The sequence below is a fragment of the Tachysurus fulvidraco genome, chromosome 11 (genome assembly GCF_022655615.1).
Source record: "Tachysurus fulvidraco isolate hzauxx_2018 chromosome 11, HZAU_PFXX_2.0, whole genome shotgun sequence".
Taxonomy (NCBI): domain Eukaryota; kingdom Metazoa; phylum Chordata; class Actinopteri; order Siluriformes; family Bagridae; genus Tachysurus; species Tachysurus fulvidraco.
Window position 1 is genome coordinate 5,050,707 of NC_062528.1, and position 18,625 is coordinate 5,069,331.

An 18,625-nucleotide genomic window follows, 5' to 3' on the forward strand; every position below is an offset into this window, starting at 1 on the left:
TTTTTCAGCTTTCTTTATTTAATGACAGTGTTAAATAAAGGGAAGTCTGTGCCATCTATCATCAGCAAGTAGTAAAAAAAAGTATGCTTAAAATCATGTCTTTCTTATTGTACTAACAGCTCTGGTCATCATGACACAGGCTAACTACTAAGACACATTCCACTGACTTTGTTTCAGGTAGTTAAACCCAAGTATTTCCTCCTTTGTTTTTTCGTCTGCTCTTGGCATCCCTCTTCTTTGATCTTCTTCTCTTGGATATTCTGGTTTTGAGAGGTGGCATGGATGGAGTGATAGTCTGTAGTCTAGAAAAGAAAAGCTGCCCAGTGCTTGCCTCAGCATCAGTTGCCTGAGAAGCAAGATCAGCTACAACTGATCCCATTGAGGTACTGGTAACCATGACCACTAGGGCCTCTTCCCTTCCCTTGATAACATCCTCTGTTAAAGATGAATTGTACTTGTGTAGTCGAGGATTTTTTCTGACCACTGTGCCCTTTAATGTTTTAAGTCGAATTCTACCAGACACACCTGTTGTAGGTTTTTCTGACATGTTGTTTGGTCCATTAGGCTGCAGCTTCTGTGATCCATTCTGTATTTCAGGAAATGGGCTAACAGACAGATCTTGAGTTGTGTCAGTAGGGAGAACATTTGGTTCTTCTGTTGTTAAGGTGTCTGTGGGGGAGGAAGAGCTATGTGGCTTCCGACTTTTCCTCCTCCCCCCTTTCTGCCTCGACCTCAGCCTTTTGGCTCCAACAATGGGTGTATTCTGTGCGGTGGCATTAAACGCAGATCCCTTTTCACGCTGGGACTCGACGTTGTGCGGTGCCTTTTCCCATGGTAGACTGATGGGAGTGTGTGCTGTCAGACCTGCTAAGCTGGTGCTTTTATTTGTACTCACTGCTGTGTTATCTGTCATCATATTATGTAGGGTGTCTTTTACAGGAAGGAATTTTGGAGTTGGATGTCTCTGTCTCTTTTTTGCCGCTCTTTCTTTCGGTATAGCAGGAGTAGATTTTCTGGTGACAGTCACTGTGGGGAAGAGTTGCAGAAATTCCATATCCTTGATTTGCTTTTGTGGTTTTATTATTTTAGCCTCTTGCTTTGCATCTGGTGCAGTGGTCATGGCAACTTGACTCTCGTCAGGTGTCCTCTGATGCTCATCCCTCATCATCTTATTGTTATGCTCAGTGTCTCCCACAGGACTGAATCGGCTGTTCATGAAGTTGTCGTTCTTGCTGACCCAGTCAAAATTCCCAGGGTCTCCCACATAAGTTTTCTTGTTGATGACATCTTCTCCTCTATTGGCAGACGGAGATACAGTGACATTGACTTTTGGAACCCTGCCTGTGTTCTGTTTTCTCTTTTTCCCTTTCCCCTTTCCTCTTCTCTTCTTCTGATCTTTCTTCTTTTTCCCTGCATTCTTCTTCCTCTTCTTGTCTGAGGCCTGTGCTTCACCTGTGTTACCACCATCAGTAGATGAGCTTTGTGAAGTGGAAACTGTAGCAAGTACTTTGATGAAGTCCTCAGCTGCTGTGACGACATTTGTAAGTGAAGGCTCTTCTAGTGGAGGATTTTTAGATCCTGAGGTGCTTGACTGTGTTGTGCTTTCTGACCTCTGAGATTCTTCTTTCTTGCCTTCATCTATCTCAGATAATTTTATCTTAGGAGGTGCTACAGTCAACACATCAATAACTTCAATGCCTCCAAAATCATATGGCATTGACTCTCTAATCACAGCAACAGGCACTTTCTCATATCTCTTACACCTTTATAATAAAAGAAAGTAATAATTACATCATGCAGAATTTGTGGAAAAAATTATGTTTGAAGTGAAACCTATAGGAGGTTTTACTTACACTCCATACCAGTGCCTCTCTACGCATTGCTCCTCAAGAGAGAATTCAAAACAGGGAACTTCAATCACGTTAAAGAAAGCCTGGCCGACCACCCGTGATGACGTATCATTAACCGCCCGCAGACACTGCTTCATTCTGCAGAATGACAAAATTTTCTTGATTTGTTATGTTTTAATAAGTACTGAATCATGTGACTTAACTTGGTTGTAGCATCAAATAAGGTAACATGTATGAGTATGGAATAAGCAGGGGATGGCAAACTCTCGGATGTGAGAATTATATCAATTTCATACATTAGATCTAATGCAGCATATTTACTTCTAATTAGCCTGATGTTTCCCCCACACTTAAAAAATCTCTAATAATAATCATCTAATTCTACCACTGATGTCTGTTCAAACATGCAACGCATGACACATTGTGAGCACTGTGATACTCACGCATTGTCACAGTCACAGTGTGAAATGGAATGCCACTTAAAGTTGGTGAAGCCATATTTAGAAGAAAATGCATGAATGACATGAGGACAATAGTCATGTGTTCGGCAGCATCTGTCCGTCTCAGCAAACTCTCCTGGAGACGAGACATGAACAAGCCAAATAAGGTATAAAAAATATATATTTTTTAAATCTGGGTGTTTTATAAATAATAAACTAAACATGATGAAGATACAGAGATAAATGTAGGTTTCAAATAAAAGATTTATTGATTTATAATATTTTAGTAGATAGACAGGTTTAAGAGCTTTAAATAATCAGTGGTTGTTTGTATGATTCTTAAAGAATATCTGTATAAAATTGCCTATAAGATGAATAGTTCACAGAATATAAACTCACCTAGTTGATCGTAGTTATCAGCGATGTTTCCTGCGCCACACCACAGAGTCCCTGGATAAGTGAAGCCCCGTTTGGATCTCCTCAGTGTCTGTATGTCACCGGACGCGTCTTGAGCATCTTGTCTTTCACCGTCGGCTTTCTGATGACTCAAATGCACACGGCACGCCGACGTGTTCGCACATGAAGTCGTATTGAGCAGAAAATATGAATCTTTTTCCGCGTCTAAAGCGGAAATTTCGCCTTTAACAAAGTCTCCGTCTAAGTAAGACAGAAACAGGAAAAGAAGTGACCACATGGCAGCTGTGCGCTTTCAGCACCACGGCTCGTGAGACAGCACCAGACCGGCCGGTCCCCAGATGCCCGATTGCGCGTGTTTTAATAGACTCCGGATTATGGGAGGGGTCTCACACTTAATTAACATCTTCACATCATGAGAACACATTATCCTGTGCAAATCTGTGCAAAAAAATTACTCTTATTCTGCTTGCACCCAAGGCAAAAAAGCCTAATGTAAAATAATTAACTACAGTATCTTATGTCTACTTTTTCGACATATAAAAAAAAAATCATATAATGTAACTTAATTATAAGAGTTTAAATACATAGATGCAGGAGAAGCCTATTGGTGTACAAAGGAGAAGGCTGGCATGATTTAATTAAGTTTTAAGTATAAGTATTTAATTAAGTATTTTGTCATATTTAAGTTGAGTTATTAACGAATGAATTCATTTTCTATGGCTTTGGGAAGTTCACACAAGGAGAATGAACTGAGAAATAGTGCTTTGACCGAAAGTTACCCCTCATTCTCCACAAGCTCGAGATTTACTCCGATGACGCAGCAAGGGGCGGGGCCTGTCACCGTCTCCACAGCAACAAGAGATGGGGTGATTCCTAGGACCCAACGAGATTGAGCTTCACACTCCACAAAGAAACAGTGACCTGATTTGGATTGGAGCCACACTGCTTTTTTTTTTTTTTTTTTTTTTTTACTCTGGGACTAAACATGGTCACAGATTAGCCACCAAAGTAAACCAGTTGTTTTACTTACATCAAAGTTCTACTTCTATCAGTAACTACTGACAATGATCAAAACCAGTGTTGAGCCATTCAGTAAAACATATATACAACCTTCATTAACTCATTTTTATTTCCTTGTTTACATTTTATGTTGTTTTTTTAAGCCCATCAAATACTTCTGCAAAATCAAAATCCATGCAATTTGTTGTGTGGAACATATTTAATCTGGTTTGCTCTGATTTGAATAAATTTTAACTTTAATTTCCTCCATGGCGTTCAAGCTTTGAGTAACATAATTTGATTCCTTTTTGTTGAGCAGTGATACACACTGCCACACCCTCTTTTTACTTGTGACACACAATAGGCCTATTTTGGTCAGCGCTTTATTAACTCTGAACAATGGTTCAAAAAGAAAACCCATCAAACATATCTAGCAACTTGTCTTTCTATCCCTCGAACCATCTTTTTTAAATTTAAGAATGTGAATGCAGTAAAAAAGGTAATTATATCACAGAAAGGTCACCTGAGAGAAGAAAGGTGCGTTTGTTAACATGCAAATAGTATGTGCACGGCATTCAAATTGTTTTTACATCTAGGATGTAGCAAGCACCTGAACTGTAGAAGTTGTTTTCATGACCCCGAAGGCTATATTCTGATCTACTGACATATAATTTGATCTGGACAAATATAAGCAGGTATAACAGAAATACCATGTATGTGATTAAAAGAAGCAGTCTTTATTTATTTGCCACATATATTTTACAGCAGAGTGAAATTATTTTCTTCACACATCCCAGTTTTTTAGGAATTTGGGGTCAGACCTAATATATGGTCTGAGGATCAGAGAGTGACACTAAGGCCTAACAGTGGCAACTTGGTTGTGCGGGAGCTTGAACCCCTGAACATTCAATCAACAACCCAGAGCCTTAATCAGTGATGGTCTTGAGAAGCATTTAGTAGGCTATAACATTTATGAGTATACTAATCATTGCAGCTTTGCAATACAAGTATTCACTAGTCCCCCAACTAACCACGTTAAAAGGAACATATGTGTCTATTCATGCAGTTATCCAATCAGCCAATTCTGTGGCAGCAGCACAATGCATAAAATCATAATAATGTGTATATATGATGTTGTGGTCAAAAGTCTTTCTTTAAGCCACAAACAAGCCTTAAATGTCTTTGATCAATATTCTCTGGACTGATGTGACCAAAGTGGAGACATTTGCCAGATTTGGCTAAAAGCAAACAGTGTATCACCACACCCAATACCAAGCATGGTGCACAGGGTGATTTGGGTTTGTTTTGCTGTCACAGGACCTGGAAAACTGGCAGACATCGAGGCAATGATAAAGACAAGAATATTTTGAAGATTACTGTAAAGCCACCTGTCCAGCACTTTAAGATGGGCTCATGCAACAGGCCAATGACCCCACAACACCATCAAATATGAATGGCTAAAAAATAAATTAACAAATTTCTTTTTGAGATTTTCTACCATTTAAATGATTTTGAAGGTTCACAAAAGCATCATCAATCTGAAATCTAGTAAATTTAGAACTATCAGTGGCTTGACTGCTTCCATGAAGAACCTGCTGGAAAGAAAATCATGTCAGAAATATTAATTCAATCAGGCATTCATGGTAGGGTATCTAGCAGACATATAACTGGCTTCTGGTCTGATGAGACAGAAATGTAACTCTTAATGTAGATGTTCTACATCTAAAAAGAAAATTCAGACACTCATTACACCATCCCTGGAGTAAAGTATAGTGTTATGGGACTCTTGTCAGTGGTCAAATGCAGCCACATACAGAGATGTCCTGAAGAAAGCCTGCTCCAGAGAACACCCAACCTCAGACTGGAGCAAATATTCACACTTCAGCACAACAATGACTCAAACACTGGAGTGGTTTTGGGACAAGTTTCTGAATGTTCTTGGATGACCAAATCTGTAAATGTTAACCTTTTAAAAAGGATCTGCCAGGAAAAGTGGGAAAACTGCCCATATCCAGGGTTGCAAATCTTGCAGAGACGTGGTTCAGAAGAATCAAAGCTGCATTTGTTGCTAATTGTGTTGAGTGCTTATCTAGTTTTATATGCTGTTGTGTCCTAAATACATTTTCAAAAGATTTCTAAAAACTTTGACATTAAGGGTTATTGTGCCTGGATGAATGGAAAATTATTATTTTAATCCATTTAAAATTAAATCTATAACACAATAAAGTGAACAAAAAAAAAAGCTTACCAAACTGACTGAATATAAGCAGAATTGGCTGTTACTCTCCGACCTCATTTTTTATCTGTAAATCATTTTGCAAATTTTGTTGATTTCTTTTTAGATTCATGACTTACACACCCTAGTCCATTCCAGTTGAAAGTTGTAGCACTACATAATGTGGAAAGGTTCAGGGGTGAACATTTATTCACGGCACTGTATGTTTCTATGACTACAAGAATGCCAGGCAAGTCAAGCAGGAATGAGACTGAATGGTTATGGCCTTACTCTTAATATATAATCATACATATTTTTTTTACATTGAACATAATGGAAAAGAACAATGATTTACATTTACATTTATATGTATATATTAAAAAAAATTATTATAAAAACGAGGACAGTAGAAGCTTAAGGTTTAGTATAATGCTCTCAAGCCCTCTTAACCCCCAGCTGCTCAGTCATGCTTGAACTGAATTATGCCTCACTTGGAATTTGATTTAGAAAGGGAAAGAAAGAAATAATGTAATTGTTAATTATACAGCATCAATAGTTTAAATGCGTATTTGGAAATTGATAGAATGCATATTATGCTTTGTTTGCTATTTAAGAGTAATGCTTACTCTAGCTGTTCACAAAAGACCATTTTGCCGTGTAAGCAGAAGCTATCATCAGATTATATAGTCTAGAATATCTGAGTATCTTGTGACATATAAAATGAAGTGCATGTTCAATTATGCAGGAATACTGTGGTCCGAGGAAAAATTCTATCCAGACCACCAAGTAGATCCATATAAAAGTGGAAAAAAGCGTCTCTGACATATTCTGTGTTTTGCTCTGCTCTATAAGAACTTGTGCAATGCACACTGTGGGCAATAGGCTTGTGCAGAATGGAATTTGGGAGGCAGAAACAAATGATGAAACATCAGCCGAGGCAAACCGGCCACTCTCTCGGCAAACCTCCTAAATTAACACAGGCTTATTTAAAATTTGCTCAGTTATGAATCTGCTGAACTCACTACCCATGTGATTCCAGTTGTACACCTATATTAAATCTTGTAGATTCATTAAAAGCATGCTGTGGAGCTTTCATTTTCAGAACATATAAAAGTGCATGCTTTATTCTGCAGTTTACACAGAAAACACTTCTTAAGATAATGCATGTAACTTTTTTTTACTTATCGATATTTCTTCCAAGAAGTAAAGATTGTAATTTAACTTTATTAAGTTCCAGCTGTGGAAATCATGACATTTCCATTTAAAATGATGCCGTTTGGAAGATGTCCTTATTCAGAGTAACTCACCGAAGTGTTTTGAAGTTTCTACTGATGAATTCATCGATACTGGTTCAATAGGTTAAGACTATGAATACCATCAGGCTAAAAACTCTTTTAAGAGGAAACATAAAAACAAATGCATAGAAATTTTTGTTGAAGTTTTAGTTTAAGTACTTCAGGAAGATGTTAATCTGTAGAAGTCATTTGAAAACCAGTAGTTTGGACACTTAGTGGTCAACTCATTACTATCAAAATTTGTATATTCATTTCATTATTTTATTAACCGGTCACTTTAAGTTGTTTAATGGTTAATGCTAAAATTCAGATCTTGGACCTTGAACTGAAAACTTCAGGAATAAAAAGCTTAATGGCTTAATATACAAAATATTAATATTAATATTTAGAAAAATAAATGTGTGCTGAGTGTTATTTGTTATTTGTTTAAATTTGTTTTAGAAAGAAAAGCCCAGGACATCAGCAGTTACAGAAAAAATCATGGTTCATGTGAGCACTAACCCAAACTGCTGGCATATAGCTCTATTATACTTTAAGCTCTTGCTACATGATTGGCTGATTAGATAATTACATGAATGTGTAGGTGTGTGCAGGGGTTCCTAATAAAGTGCTCAGTGAGTCTATGCATGTGTCTGAATGCACAGTTTAGTAGTGATTATATTTAGGGTTTAATTAAAAATATAGTACAAAAGTGTAAAGGTTTCGCTTGTTTCTTTGTCATAGTGATATGTAGATTAGACATGTGATGAAGGTCCACATGTTACACTGAGATTAATATTCAGCATCATTAACTGCAATCTCTAAAAATATAAACAGCCTAAATGCTGTTGTTATTGTTGTTGTTGTTGTTGTTGTTTTCCTGCGTGTTGCCAGATTGTGGGTTTTACCTTATTTGTTATTCTAGACTGTACGGGTAAATACATAAATGATTAATTACAATGTAATGTAATGATTAAACTTCGACTGTGCTGCACTATGTAGAATGTACAAATGTATAAAAGCGACTTTTACACTCGTTGGAATTTAAAGTAGTAGAGTGACCTGGCAACCCTGTAGTCTTACATCGCCCTCTAGTGTCAGTTAGTGTCATTGCTCCTCCATTCAGTCCGTTAGTGCTAAGTTTCTGCAGTCTGAAGTTTTGCTCCTCGTCAGTATGAATAATCTGGCTTTTCCTCAGGAGAGAGATGAAGGCTGGTATCTGTCACTTATGGCACCTAATACTAAGGGTCCACATTTTGCATGGCTAGATCCCTCCAGACTTTACTGCAATTCCCAGGTATGGTTTATTCTAATCTCTAAAGTCAGGAGCATTTAATAAGACTGTCTTGGAATGTCATGTCCATGATTACAGTATTTCATTAGTATATATTTTCTTTCTCTGCACTTGTTCATTCTTTTCAATGCGTTCCACAACCAGGCCTTGTCAGATTGTGTGACAGATCTTCTCAAACCATTCCAAAATGATTTGATTGACCTGGTGGCTGGAATAGACGCAATGGGCTTTATCCTTGGTACGCTGCATTTTGTCATGTTGTTGAAGGCAATGAGTTTCTAAGACAGGAATGACTCCTCTTCTATTTTTAGTTCATTCCACATGTTGGTAAGGCTGTAAATATAAACTGGGCTCTGACCCCACAATAGAACTGCCTACGGAGGGTATTCAGTGTAGTTACCACACTGTGGTATGGTAACTACACTGAATATGTGTATAAATGAAGAAAGCATGCTTGAAATTAAATCATTTCTCTCTTGGGGCTACATGGTATAACCTTCTGCAATATATTACGCTTATTTATAAAACAATATTTTGCAGGATTTTTATAAAGTGAAGTTTCTAGATGTAAAAGATGTCGTGTAAATAAATACCTCAAAAATAATAGCACTTAAATTCGGTTTTCAGGTACAGCCGTGGCCACCACTCTGGGAAAAGGCTTTCTAGCCATCCGAAAAGCAGGACACCTTTGTGTAGAAACTCAGACGCAGGAATATACTGACTACACAAGAAAAGAGAAACTATTGGAAGTACGAGCTGATGTGTTAAAACCAGGTACTTAAATCTAGCAAAACTACAGTAACAAGCCAATAGGATAAATACAGGATGAACTTAAGCAGAGAAATTCCAGAAATTCCTATATCATGGTGTCTAGTTTTGTTTGGCTTGACAAAGAAAGCAAATATCTGGCTTCCTAACCTCCTACAATGTTAGACTTTTCACTCTGAATAAGTCAGTGTTTTGGGTTAATGACCGATAATAAACCCTGACTGAGCTGGGAATAAAAACATCTTGTTCTACACTGTGAGGTTTAAAAGGAGGCAGATGCACCAAACAAATAACTCATTGTATAAAAATAGCAAGTTGTCTTAAACCTAAATAGAACTATGTACAAGTTTAAACAATTTCGAGCAATATGGCCATTGTATCATTATGGATTCAGAATCAGAACCAGGTTTATTGGCAGGTACTGTAGGGTCAACATGTACAGGAATTTGTCTTGGTGTGTTGGTGCATAGTGATAATAGAGAAAAAGCATAAATTTAGGAAATAACGATTATAAATAATAATAATAATAATAATAATAATAATAATAATAATAATAATAATAATAATAATGTGTATAAACATAAAGATTTACAAAAAACAAGCAATTGGATATAAACAAGAATAGAGACATGAATTATACAGCAATGCAAAGTGGCCAGTGCAAATATACAATTAGAAATAAGAAATGAACTGGACATTAGTGCAGGATATATAATAGTGGACCAGTGTGAGAAAGTAAAAAGCTACATATTTTACTTATGTGGAAATTCTGTCCTTTTTGTGTGTGATTGCTGAGTCACACTCAGTCTACACTGTGACACAATTCTAGATGGTTAAATGTAAAGCCTTAAGCCTTAGAAACATGAGTAAACCCAACTTAAGATAAACTTTGTTTCAACTCACAAGTATTCAATACAATGGATCAAGTTTCATTTCTGAAAACATGGGTTAAAGAGAAAAATAAGTTCACATACCTTAAAGGAGCTATCATGATTTACAGTGTACTAATCTGTTAACTCAGCTCCATGAAATTGGAAACCTTTGTCTTGTGAAGTTTCATAGACATATGAAGCCAACCAAATATCAAACTGTTGCTCCTGCAGTTTCACAAAGCAAAGCGTCCCCCTCGGAGGAAAGTGCTGTATTATGTAGACATGGCAGTTTTTGCTCTCATGGCTTCTAATGGCCCATTGCATTGGATGGCTCTTGCATCATCAGAATTCCAATCAAGAATCTCAATTTTTTGTTATATCAGAGAAGAGACGTGTTTTGAGGTTAACCCTTTAAACTACTGGGGCCTGCTAAGCTGTTCCACAATTGGTTTCACTTTAGATTCTAAATAATTCATGGTAGTTATTATATTATATGATATAATATGAATACATGAATAATAAAAAAGCCTAATGTCACATTCGCTAATTCAGTGGGTTTGTGTCGTTTTCAGATAACGTTTAGCATGGTAAAGATTAGTTCTGGGCATCATGATGTGGAGTAAGTAGTGTTGCTGCTTCACAGCCCGAGGATCCCTGTAGTTTGTGGAGTTTTGCTTGCATGTTCTCCAAATGTCACAGTGGGTTTCATTTAGTGTTATTGTGTATGTCTATGTCTATGGGATTCCTGGAATCTAGTCTCGGCTGCCGTGTCTTTGCCCAGTGTTCCTGTGATTTGGAGGCCCCATGTTGCTGACCAAGATGACCAGCATTCACTGATCAGTTCTGTAGATTGGTTTATTCCTTCTGTTCACCACAAATTTTGATAAGCATCCTTTACCCTAGGTTTTTTAGATCAGGGTTTTAAGAACAGATTACAGAACACCTTTCAAGCCATCTGCCTTTACACCGTAGTCACTCTCATGTCCCAAGATGTCTAAGTAAATAAAGAGGTTGCAAACCCTTAGCATGTTCTTACCAATGCTAATATGATGCTGCAAATACATGCTAATACTGTTTTCTTGCCATTCAGTAATGCAATTCAGTAATACCATTCAGTTTAATATTATGGTATGGTGTTTTTCAGGTCTGCGTGTTCTTATAGTTGACCAGTGGATTGAGACTGGAGGCACAATGAAAGCTGCTATCAAGCTGGTAGAAAAACAAGGAGCATCTGTTGTGGGTGAGCATGCATTCGTCCTGAATAAATGAATGAATGAATGAACGAAAAAATAAATAAATAAAATAAACAAATGTGTGTAGGATTACATTATAAGTTATAGAAATAGCTTGAAAAATTATAGCAAGCAGTTTAAAACATTAATATGCTGAAATACTGATGAACATCCAGTCTTCAGGGCCACTAGAAGATCCATTTTTGCTCTATCCAAACTTGCATAACAGCAGAAGACTGATTTTTTATGCTGTCAAGTCATTTAGCTGACAAGAGTTAGGGCCACTTGTTCCCGTAAATGAAAGGGTCACTACAAATCAGGAACATTTATTCAGATTCCTTTATGTTATGTTGTGATGTTCTGCTCTCTATAGGCGTCGCTTCTGTGGCCATTGAGAACAGCGAAGGAGGAAAGTGGATAAAGGAAAACTACAAGCACTCACATTGCATCCCTGAGAAACTTCAGTCTCAAATAGACAGAAAATATCTGGACTCTTTCAAGAACTTTGAGCGAAACGTTACAGAGTAGGTACCTCTGAGGACAGCGATACTAAACAGAAGAAAACCATTCTGTGTTTGTTCTGTCTATATATGATACACCACATATAAACATTGTTCTGGTCCATCTGAAGATGACTGCATTCTCACAATGGACTGAAAGAGAACATGATTCTAAATTAAGCTCTGATATTCCTCTTTCTCAAAAGTTGACTTATAACAGGCTTAGTTTTAAAGACTTAAAACTAAGAACATGACTAGCTTCATTAAAGACATGATTAGATTAAAGACTAAAACTAAGAGCATGAAATAGTTCATAATCTATTGAAACGTACGTGGCTCACATTCTTTGTACTAGAGAGCATGTTAAAGTTTACTACAATGAAATTGTTTTTTTTAATTTCTGTTGTTTGTTTAAACTAAATTCCTTAGTAACAGTCTACAGAAAACACTTTAGCAGATTTTAATTTAAAACAAATTTGAAAGCATAGTATACAATAACATGTAACAAGAACATGTATAACGATAGCATAAAAAAACACAAGCTAGAAATTGTTACTGTATAAACCAGAACAAATCTCCTGTATAAATGTGTATAAAAGTTTCTGATAGTGTAGTTAATACTACTGATTTTATTGCAACTATTTTTAATATTAAAAATACATCAGGTTCATTAATTGTGCAATACAGCATGATCTTAAACTGACATGTAAACTAAAGAATTCATAAACCTGATGCTTATGATTGCCATAATATGATGATCATTCTGAAACATCTAACACTAATGAAGGCAACGCAACCGATGTGCATAGAAAAAATTAAAAAGACAAGTACAACATACTACAGAGGAACCTGTCCTAAGTACAGTGTTTTTAACACTTTCTAGTCTCCCTTGTTCATCTGTACCTATAGTGTCTGCTTTGGTATCAGTTTTTTGCATCAGTTCATTCAGTGCAGAATTCTCAGGTTTTCTCTCCCTTTACTGACAGCAGCTTGGATGTTTCTTTTTAGAAGTTGCATACATGTTACTCGTGTTGCTGCTGATTTCTGTGAAGACAAATAGATGGAAAAATTAGGAGACATTTTAGCATAAATGGTATTAAGTTTGGTTTAAATCACTTGTTGATATAGGACTTGATTTTATTTTAAAATATATTTTAACAATGGAGATCAGAACGAAATAAAAGATTTGAGGAGAAATGTCACCTTTTTAACCTGAAAAGTAAAGTATGAAGGTCAGAATGTCACCATTGTTTGTACTTAGAGATATCATGAAGACTTAATAAACTTCACATTGGTTTGAGACAGAAGCAACTATATAGCAATTATGTTTAGAAATTAATCCGGTACTTACTGACAACATCCCCAATGCACCTGGAGCTGCCTTTTTCCAGCTCTGCCAACACGCTGTTCTCAAACGTCAGTGATGCCACACGGAAGAAAAACTCCCTCACGTTTTCCCCTGTAAACAGCACAAAAAACAAAACTAAACACACAATCATGAGGGAATAAGTGCTTTAATAACCAGAACTGCCACTATGTTCCATTTCTGTTCGTTCAGTTTGATTTGTAGATAGAAAGACAAAGCGAGAGTAGAAGCTACATCAAACTATATCAGTATAAATGGTATTATCCTCTAACACTTTTGAAAATATAGTGATGCATCATAAAATCTATGTATACACAGCAGGGGCTTTGAATATGCTACAGACTGGTTTAAAACTACTGCGCATATGACTGGATGAGTGACTAATCCATTTCATGGTACATCAGTCCATGTGAGAGTTACTTGGCTAATTCAACAGCTTAAACAGAGTTTAAGGGCTCACTGGAGCTGCAGCTTGGTAACAGAAGTCATACTGGCTGCAGTGACTGATGAGGAAAACCTGGGGTTGAGCTTAGTGCCTGCAGTAGAGCACAGTCACATAGGGTTTAGTACAAGCTGCTATTTCTTTATTTCAGGCATATCCTTGTAAGACACTAATATTCCTACAAGTGAACAAAACTGAACTTGTTCATTTGTAGGAATCTAAAAGATTTATAGAGCAGTGAAGCAAGTATGTAGAGAAACTGTCATGAGTGAGAGCACTTCAGTTCTTCGAGTACTAAAACACATGCATTTACATACTTTCCTTCTCTCACCACAGTCTACATATTGCTCCTAGGATTGGTGGGAATTTTTTTTGAGGTCAGGTTACAAATAGTGTAATTATTTAGCCTTTTTCCTCCCACAGTATCCCACCAAACCTAAGTAACAAAGCAACCCTCCTTAATCCATTTTGTCTTACCAGACAAAGCAGACACAGCCCAGTACTCCGCCTTCATCTCCTGAGCCACTTTAATAGCGTCCTGTTCAATAAGAGAATACTGTGCCGGGGGCTACAGGAATACACAACAGTGGGGTAAACAATTTGTTGCAGAAATTGTTAAAAAAATAAATACACTAAAATTTACAATCTAAAAAATAAACACTTACAATCAGATCTTTCTTTGTGCCTACCAAAAAGAGTAAGACACTGGTGGGGTCGTTCTCTTTCATAGCATCCTCCAGCCATTGCCTTTAAGAGAAGAAGGTATGTTGTCTAAAATGTGTTTCTAAGCATGTTTAGTTACACTGTGCAGGGACACATGTCCAAACACACTCATACATCCCCATATCACCTTCTGATGCTTTCACCAGATGTTATAGTTTAGATTTGTGTTCATTTAGCTATAAGAGCAGCAGTGAGATCAGTCACTGATGTTGGCTGAGGAGGTTCCAGTTAAACATTATTTAGTATACTTCACAGTGCATATTTATGATCTTTACAAGTACCTTACCAAGTATGTTGGAGCGAGGCCACATCAGTCAAATCAAAAACAATTATTACCGCTGAAAAAGATGAACAAGAGTATAGAGTCAATAACAATGAGAGAAAAGCAGTATTCTAATATCAAGTGTCAAGTAACAATGTGTCAGGGTGATATGACCGATGATCTACAACACACACATACTCTAGTTTTTATTAGATGTATTAATTAGACCGAGTGAAAAGGAGAAATATTTTAAGCATCTGCATATTGAAAGGTACAATCAACAATAATAAAGTTAACTCTACAATATCTGTTATATGCCATGTAGTGTAAGGAAAAAATTTAGACCCAATCAAGGCCAGACTCCCTCCTCCTCTGAGTGTGCTAATAACACACACAGACACACATGTGCACACACAGACATGCCCACAGTGACCCACAGACACCTACAGACACGAACACAGACACGAACACAGACGCAAACAGTCACACGCAGACACGAACCGTCACACACAGACACGAACCGTCACACACAGACACGAACACAGCCACACACAGAGTCACACACAGACACACGCACAGTCACACGCAGTCACACACAGACACGCAGACACAACCACACACAGACACAGAGTCACAAACACACACTCTGCCACACAGTCAAACATATCCAACACAGTCAAACACACAGACACACACTGGCACACACACAGACACACACTGACACAGTCAAACACAAACAGAGAGTCACACACACAGACACACAGTCAAACACATCCAACACAGTCACACACACAGTCAAACAAATCCAAATACAGTCAAACAGTCCACACAGTCACACACAGTCAAACACACAGTCACACACAGTCAAACACATCCAACACAGTCACACACATCCAACACAGTCACACACATCCAACACAGTCACACACATCCAACACAGTCACACACATCCAACACAGTCACACACATCCAACACAGTCACACACATCCAACACAGTCACACACATCCAACACAGTCACACACATCCAACACAGTCACACACATCCAACACAGTCACACACATCCAACACAGTCACACACATAGTCACACACACAGTCACACACACAGTCACACACATGCATGCACACACACACACACACGCATGCACACAGGCACACACACGCATGCACACAGACACACACGCGTATGCACACACACGCACACACACACACACACACACACACATGCACACGCATGCACACACGCACGCACACACTCACGTGCATGCACACACACACGCACACACACACACACATACACACGCACCCACACACACCCATGCACACACACACATGCATGAACACACACATGTGAACACACACATGCGCACGCACACACATGCGCACACACGCAAGCACACACGCATGCACACGCACACACGCACACACGCATGCACACGCACACACGCATGCACACACACACACACACATATGCACACACACACACACACACGCAGGCACCAACACATGCACACACGCAGGCACCAACACATGCACACACGCATGCACACACACACACAAGCATGCACACACATGCATGCACACACACACATTTCAGATTCATGAACACAGTCAAACACATCCAACACAGTCAAACACACAGACACACACGCATACACACACACACATGCATGCACACACATTCACACATGCACGCACACACATTCAGACATGCACACACACACATTCAGACATGCACACACATACACACATGCACACACATGAAATTTAGCAGATATCAGATTCATCAATGGAAGTTGCAAAATGAAGGCACTGCACTTTCAATAGATCCCAAATATTGATTTGACTAATAAGATGAATTGAGAGGGCAGTTCAACACCTTAAACTCCTCATGAAGTTCCTCAAATTCTTCCCCAACAATGTGTGCAATCATGGGGCCAGTGCCCAGGTTCTGCTTCTAAGTTCTTTGGCTTTTTTTTTTGTCTGTCGCATGTATTTCATAGGAAATCAATATTTTATGACACTTGAACCAAAATATCCCTTGAAGCTCATGACCTGTCCCTGCATGATGTTTTTCGCACTAAACAGGTGCCACATGACTTGCTGATCAGATAACTACACGAAAATAAATAATAAAGTGGGAAGTAAGTGTTTATATGCATACTAACTCTATATATGTACAAATATACTAACCCTGAGCCCCTCTGTAGTATGTGGAAGCGATGCACTTGAACCTTTCCTGTCCTGCAGTGTCCCACCTACAACAAGAAAGAACAAGCTAGTATTTATTCAGTGGTTTCTGGAAGTGCTCCACTATATGGTCAATACTTACAGCTGGAGGCTGAACGGAACTCCAAGCACCTCAAACCTCTCCATCTCAAAGTCTACACCAATAGTAGCTTTGTAATTCTTGTCAAAGGCATCTTTGCAAAATCTAGCAAAGCAGATGAAAAAAGTTCAAACTTTAACAACAATTAATCAATCACACAAACCTTAATATTTTACTGCACTCTATCTTACATATTAACCTTGTCTGGTGAAGTACTTACTAAACATGTAACAGTGGTTTCTTCAGTTTTTCACATAAGAAGAGTAAAGCTTACCTATTAATCAGACACGTCTTTCCTACAGCCAAGTCTCCCACTACAATAACCTTGGAGATCTTAAACCTGGAGTAGAGAGAAAGAGAGAGAGAGAGAGAGAGAGAGACAGAGAGAGAGAGAGACAGAGAGAGACAGAGAGAGAGACAGAGAGGTGGCAAGTAAAATATTTTGTGAGCTCTGATTGTACAGAGAGAACAAATTTTAATCTAGGAGTAGGATTATAGATGAAAGCTTTTCTTATGATTTTTCTCAAATAAAGCATATTGTCTTTTAACTTTGTGTCTGCACTGTCTTTTGTCCTGCAATGTCTTGTCCTGCACTGTTTGCACCAGGTTGCACAGTTGCACTTTATGTGGCTAGGACTACTTACATGTCCTTAGCCCTGTCTTTGTTTTATGTAGCACCATGATCCTGGAGAAACGTTGTCTCATTTCACTGTGTACCGCAACAGCTACTGTATATATGGTTGAAATGACAATAAAATACTTCTTGACTTGACTTCTCTTGACTTGATATTGCCTCAATTTAAAAAATGATGGTTAAGAGAAAACTGATTCCAAATGAAGAAATATTTTTTTAAATAAAAAATAAAAATGTGTTTGCTGTGTGAAGAAAAAGTTCATAAGTTGTTAAATGTTGTGGACAAAGTATTTTAGAGCAGAAAAAAAATTATGAAAATGACAAGAAATGGGACTCGGAACCCCTGGATACAGAAAAAAACAATTCAGAGACACTGCGATTCAGACACACCTGGAATGAGAAGACTTTAAATAGGCATTACAGCTGTAGACTCACCCCACAGTGCCAGTTCTCTGCTCCTGGCAAGCAGTCTTCACTTTGGCATTAAAGCCACCTTCTGTGTGTAATGCAGCCCCTTTACTGAAGCACTAGATAAAATGAAAAACAAATAACTGATCAAGTTAAATATGAGAAAAAATAACCTCAGTTAAAAATAAGACAAAGGTAATATCAGGACCATGATCTCTGATTTTCAGAGGGATAAAGACATGAAAGGCAAACAGAAACCTCCTAAAAGTTCCCACTGCAGAGACATCTTAAAATTGTACACAGATGACAGAAAGATTCTACACTTTGTTTGTACAGCTGAGAAAGTACTTCTGCCTAAATTGTCCTGTATTTCCAGAAACATTTACTTCTAAGACTTTTTTCAGAAAAAAAAGACCTTTAAGCGAACTGCTTCCTGGTTGCTGAGCCATAACATGTAATGAATAAACGCCTGTGTGATTCAGCCATGTGAAGTCAGGCAGAGTTTGTTAAGATGAGTGATGTATTACCTTAGGAAGCTGGCTAATGACGCGGTCCTTGCGCACGGGAGGCAGGACACTCATGATGAAAACCCTGTGAGA

General features: G+C 37.9%; 3 protein-coding genes across 6 annotated transcripts in view; 1 reads left to right on the forward strand and 2 right to left on the reverse strand.

The window, feature by feature from the left end:
* proca1 (protein interacting with cyclin A1) lies at positions 1 to 10,458 on the reverse strand. Of its 3 annotated transcripts, none has more exons than XM_047820511.1 (6): positions 10,232 to 10,458; positions 3,487 to 3,580; positions 2,690 to 2,947; positions 2,294 to 2,426; positions 1,854 to 1,988; positions 1 to 1,763 (listed from the first exon to the last, which is right to left on the reverse strand). In XM_047820511.1, exons 2-6 carry the CDS (start codon positions 3,491 to 3,493, stop codon positions 182 to 184), a joined length of 2,115 nt encoding a protein of 704 aa, XP_047676467.1. In that variant the 5' UTR covers positions 3,494 to 3,580; positions 10,232 to 10,458; the 3' UTR covers positions 1 to 181. The 3 variants fall into 3 exon arrangements, with proteins under 3 accessions (XP_047676467.1, XP_026992781.2, XP_026992772.2); XM_027136980.2 differs by lacking the exon at positions 10,232 to 10,458 and adding an exon at positions 9,083 to 9,207; XM_027136971.2 differs by lacking the exons at positions 3,487 to 3,580; positions 10,232 to 10,458 and having other exon boundaries at positions 2,690 to 3,480.
* zgc:174895 (uncharacterized protein LOC100126024 homolog) lies at positions 8,315 to 13,161 on the forward strand. Its single transcript, XM_027137014.2, has 5 exons — positions 8,315 to 8,492; positions 8,634 to 8,727; positions 9,117 to 9,263; positions 11,274 to 11,369; positions 11,735 to 13,161. Exons 1-5 carry the CDS (start codon positions 8,370 to 8,372, stop codon positions 11,887 to 11,889), a joined length of 615 nt encoding a protein of 204 aa, XP_026992815.1. The 5' UTR covers positions 8,315 to 8,369; the 3' UTR covers positions 11,890 to 13,161.
* Positions 12,306 to 18,625, reverse strand: part of rab34a (RAB34, member RAS oncogene family a) — an 8,901-nt gene continuing 2,581 nt past the window's right edge. For both annotated transcript variants that reach the window (XM_027136992.2, XM_027137002.2), the window contains exons 2-11: positions 18,554 to 18,617; positions 18,054 to 18,145; positions 17,259 to 17,324; positions 16,988 to 17,089; positions 16,849 to 16,913; positions 14,679 to 14,730; positions 14,335 to 14,416; positions 14,147 to 14,237; positions 13,213 to 13,320; positions 12,306 to 12,905 (exon numbers count right to left, since the gene is read on the reverse strand). In XM_027136992.2, coding sequence (XP_026992793.2) covers positions 12,838 to 12,905; positions 13,213 to 13,320; positions 14,147 to 14,237; positions 14,335 to 14,416; positions 14,679 to 14,730; positions 16,849 to 16,913; positions 16,988 to 17,089; positions 17,259 to 17,324; positions 18,054 to 18,145; positions 18,554 to 18,607 — 780 coding nt within the window. In that variant the 5' untranslated portion in view covers positions 18,608 to 18,617 and the 3' untranslated portion in view covers positions 12,306 to 12,837. The remainder of the gene's footprint in view (positions 12,906 to 13,212; positions 13,321 to 14,146; positions 14,238 to 14,334; positions 14,417 to 14,678; positions 14,731 to 16,848; positions 16,914 to 16,987; positions 17,090 to 17,258; positions 17,325 to 18,053; positions 18,146 to 18,553; positions 18,618 to 18,625) is intronic.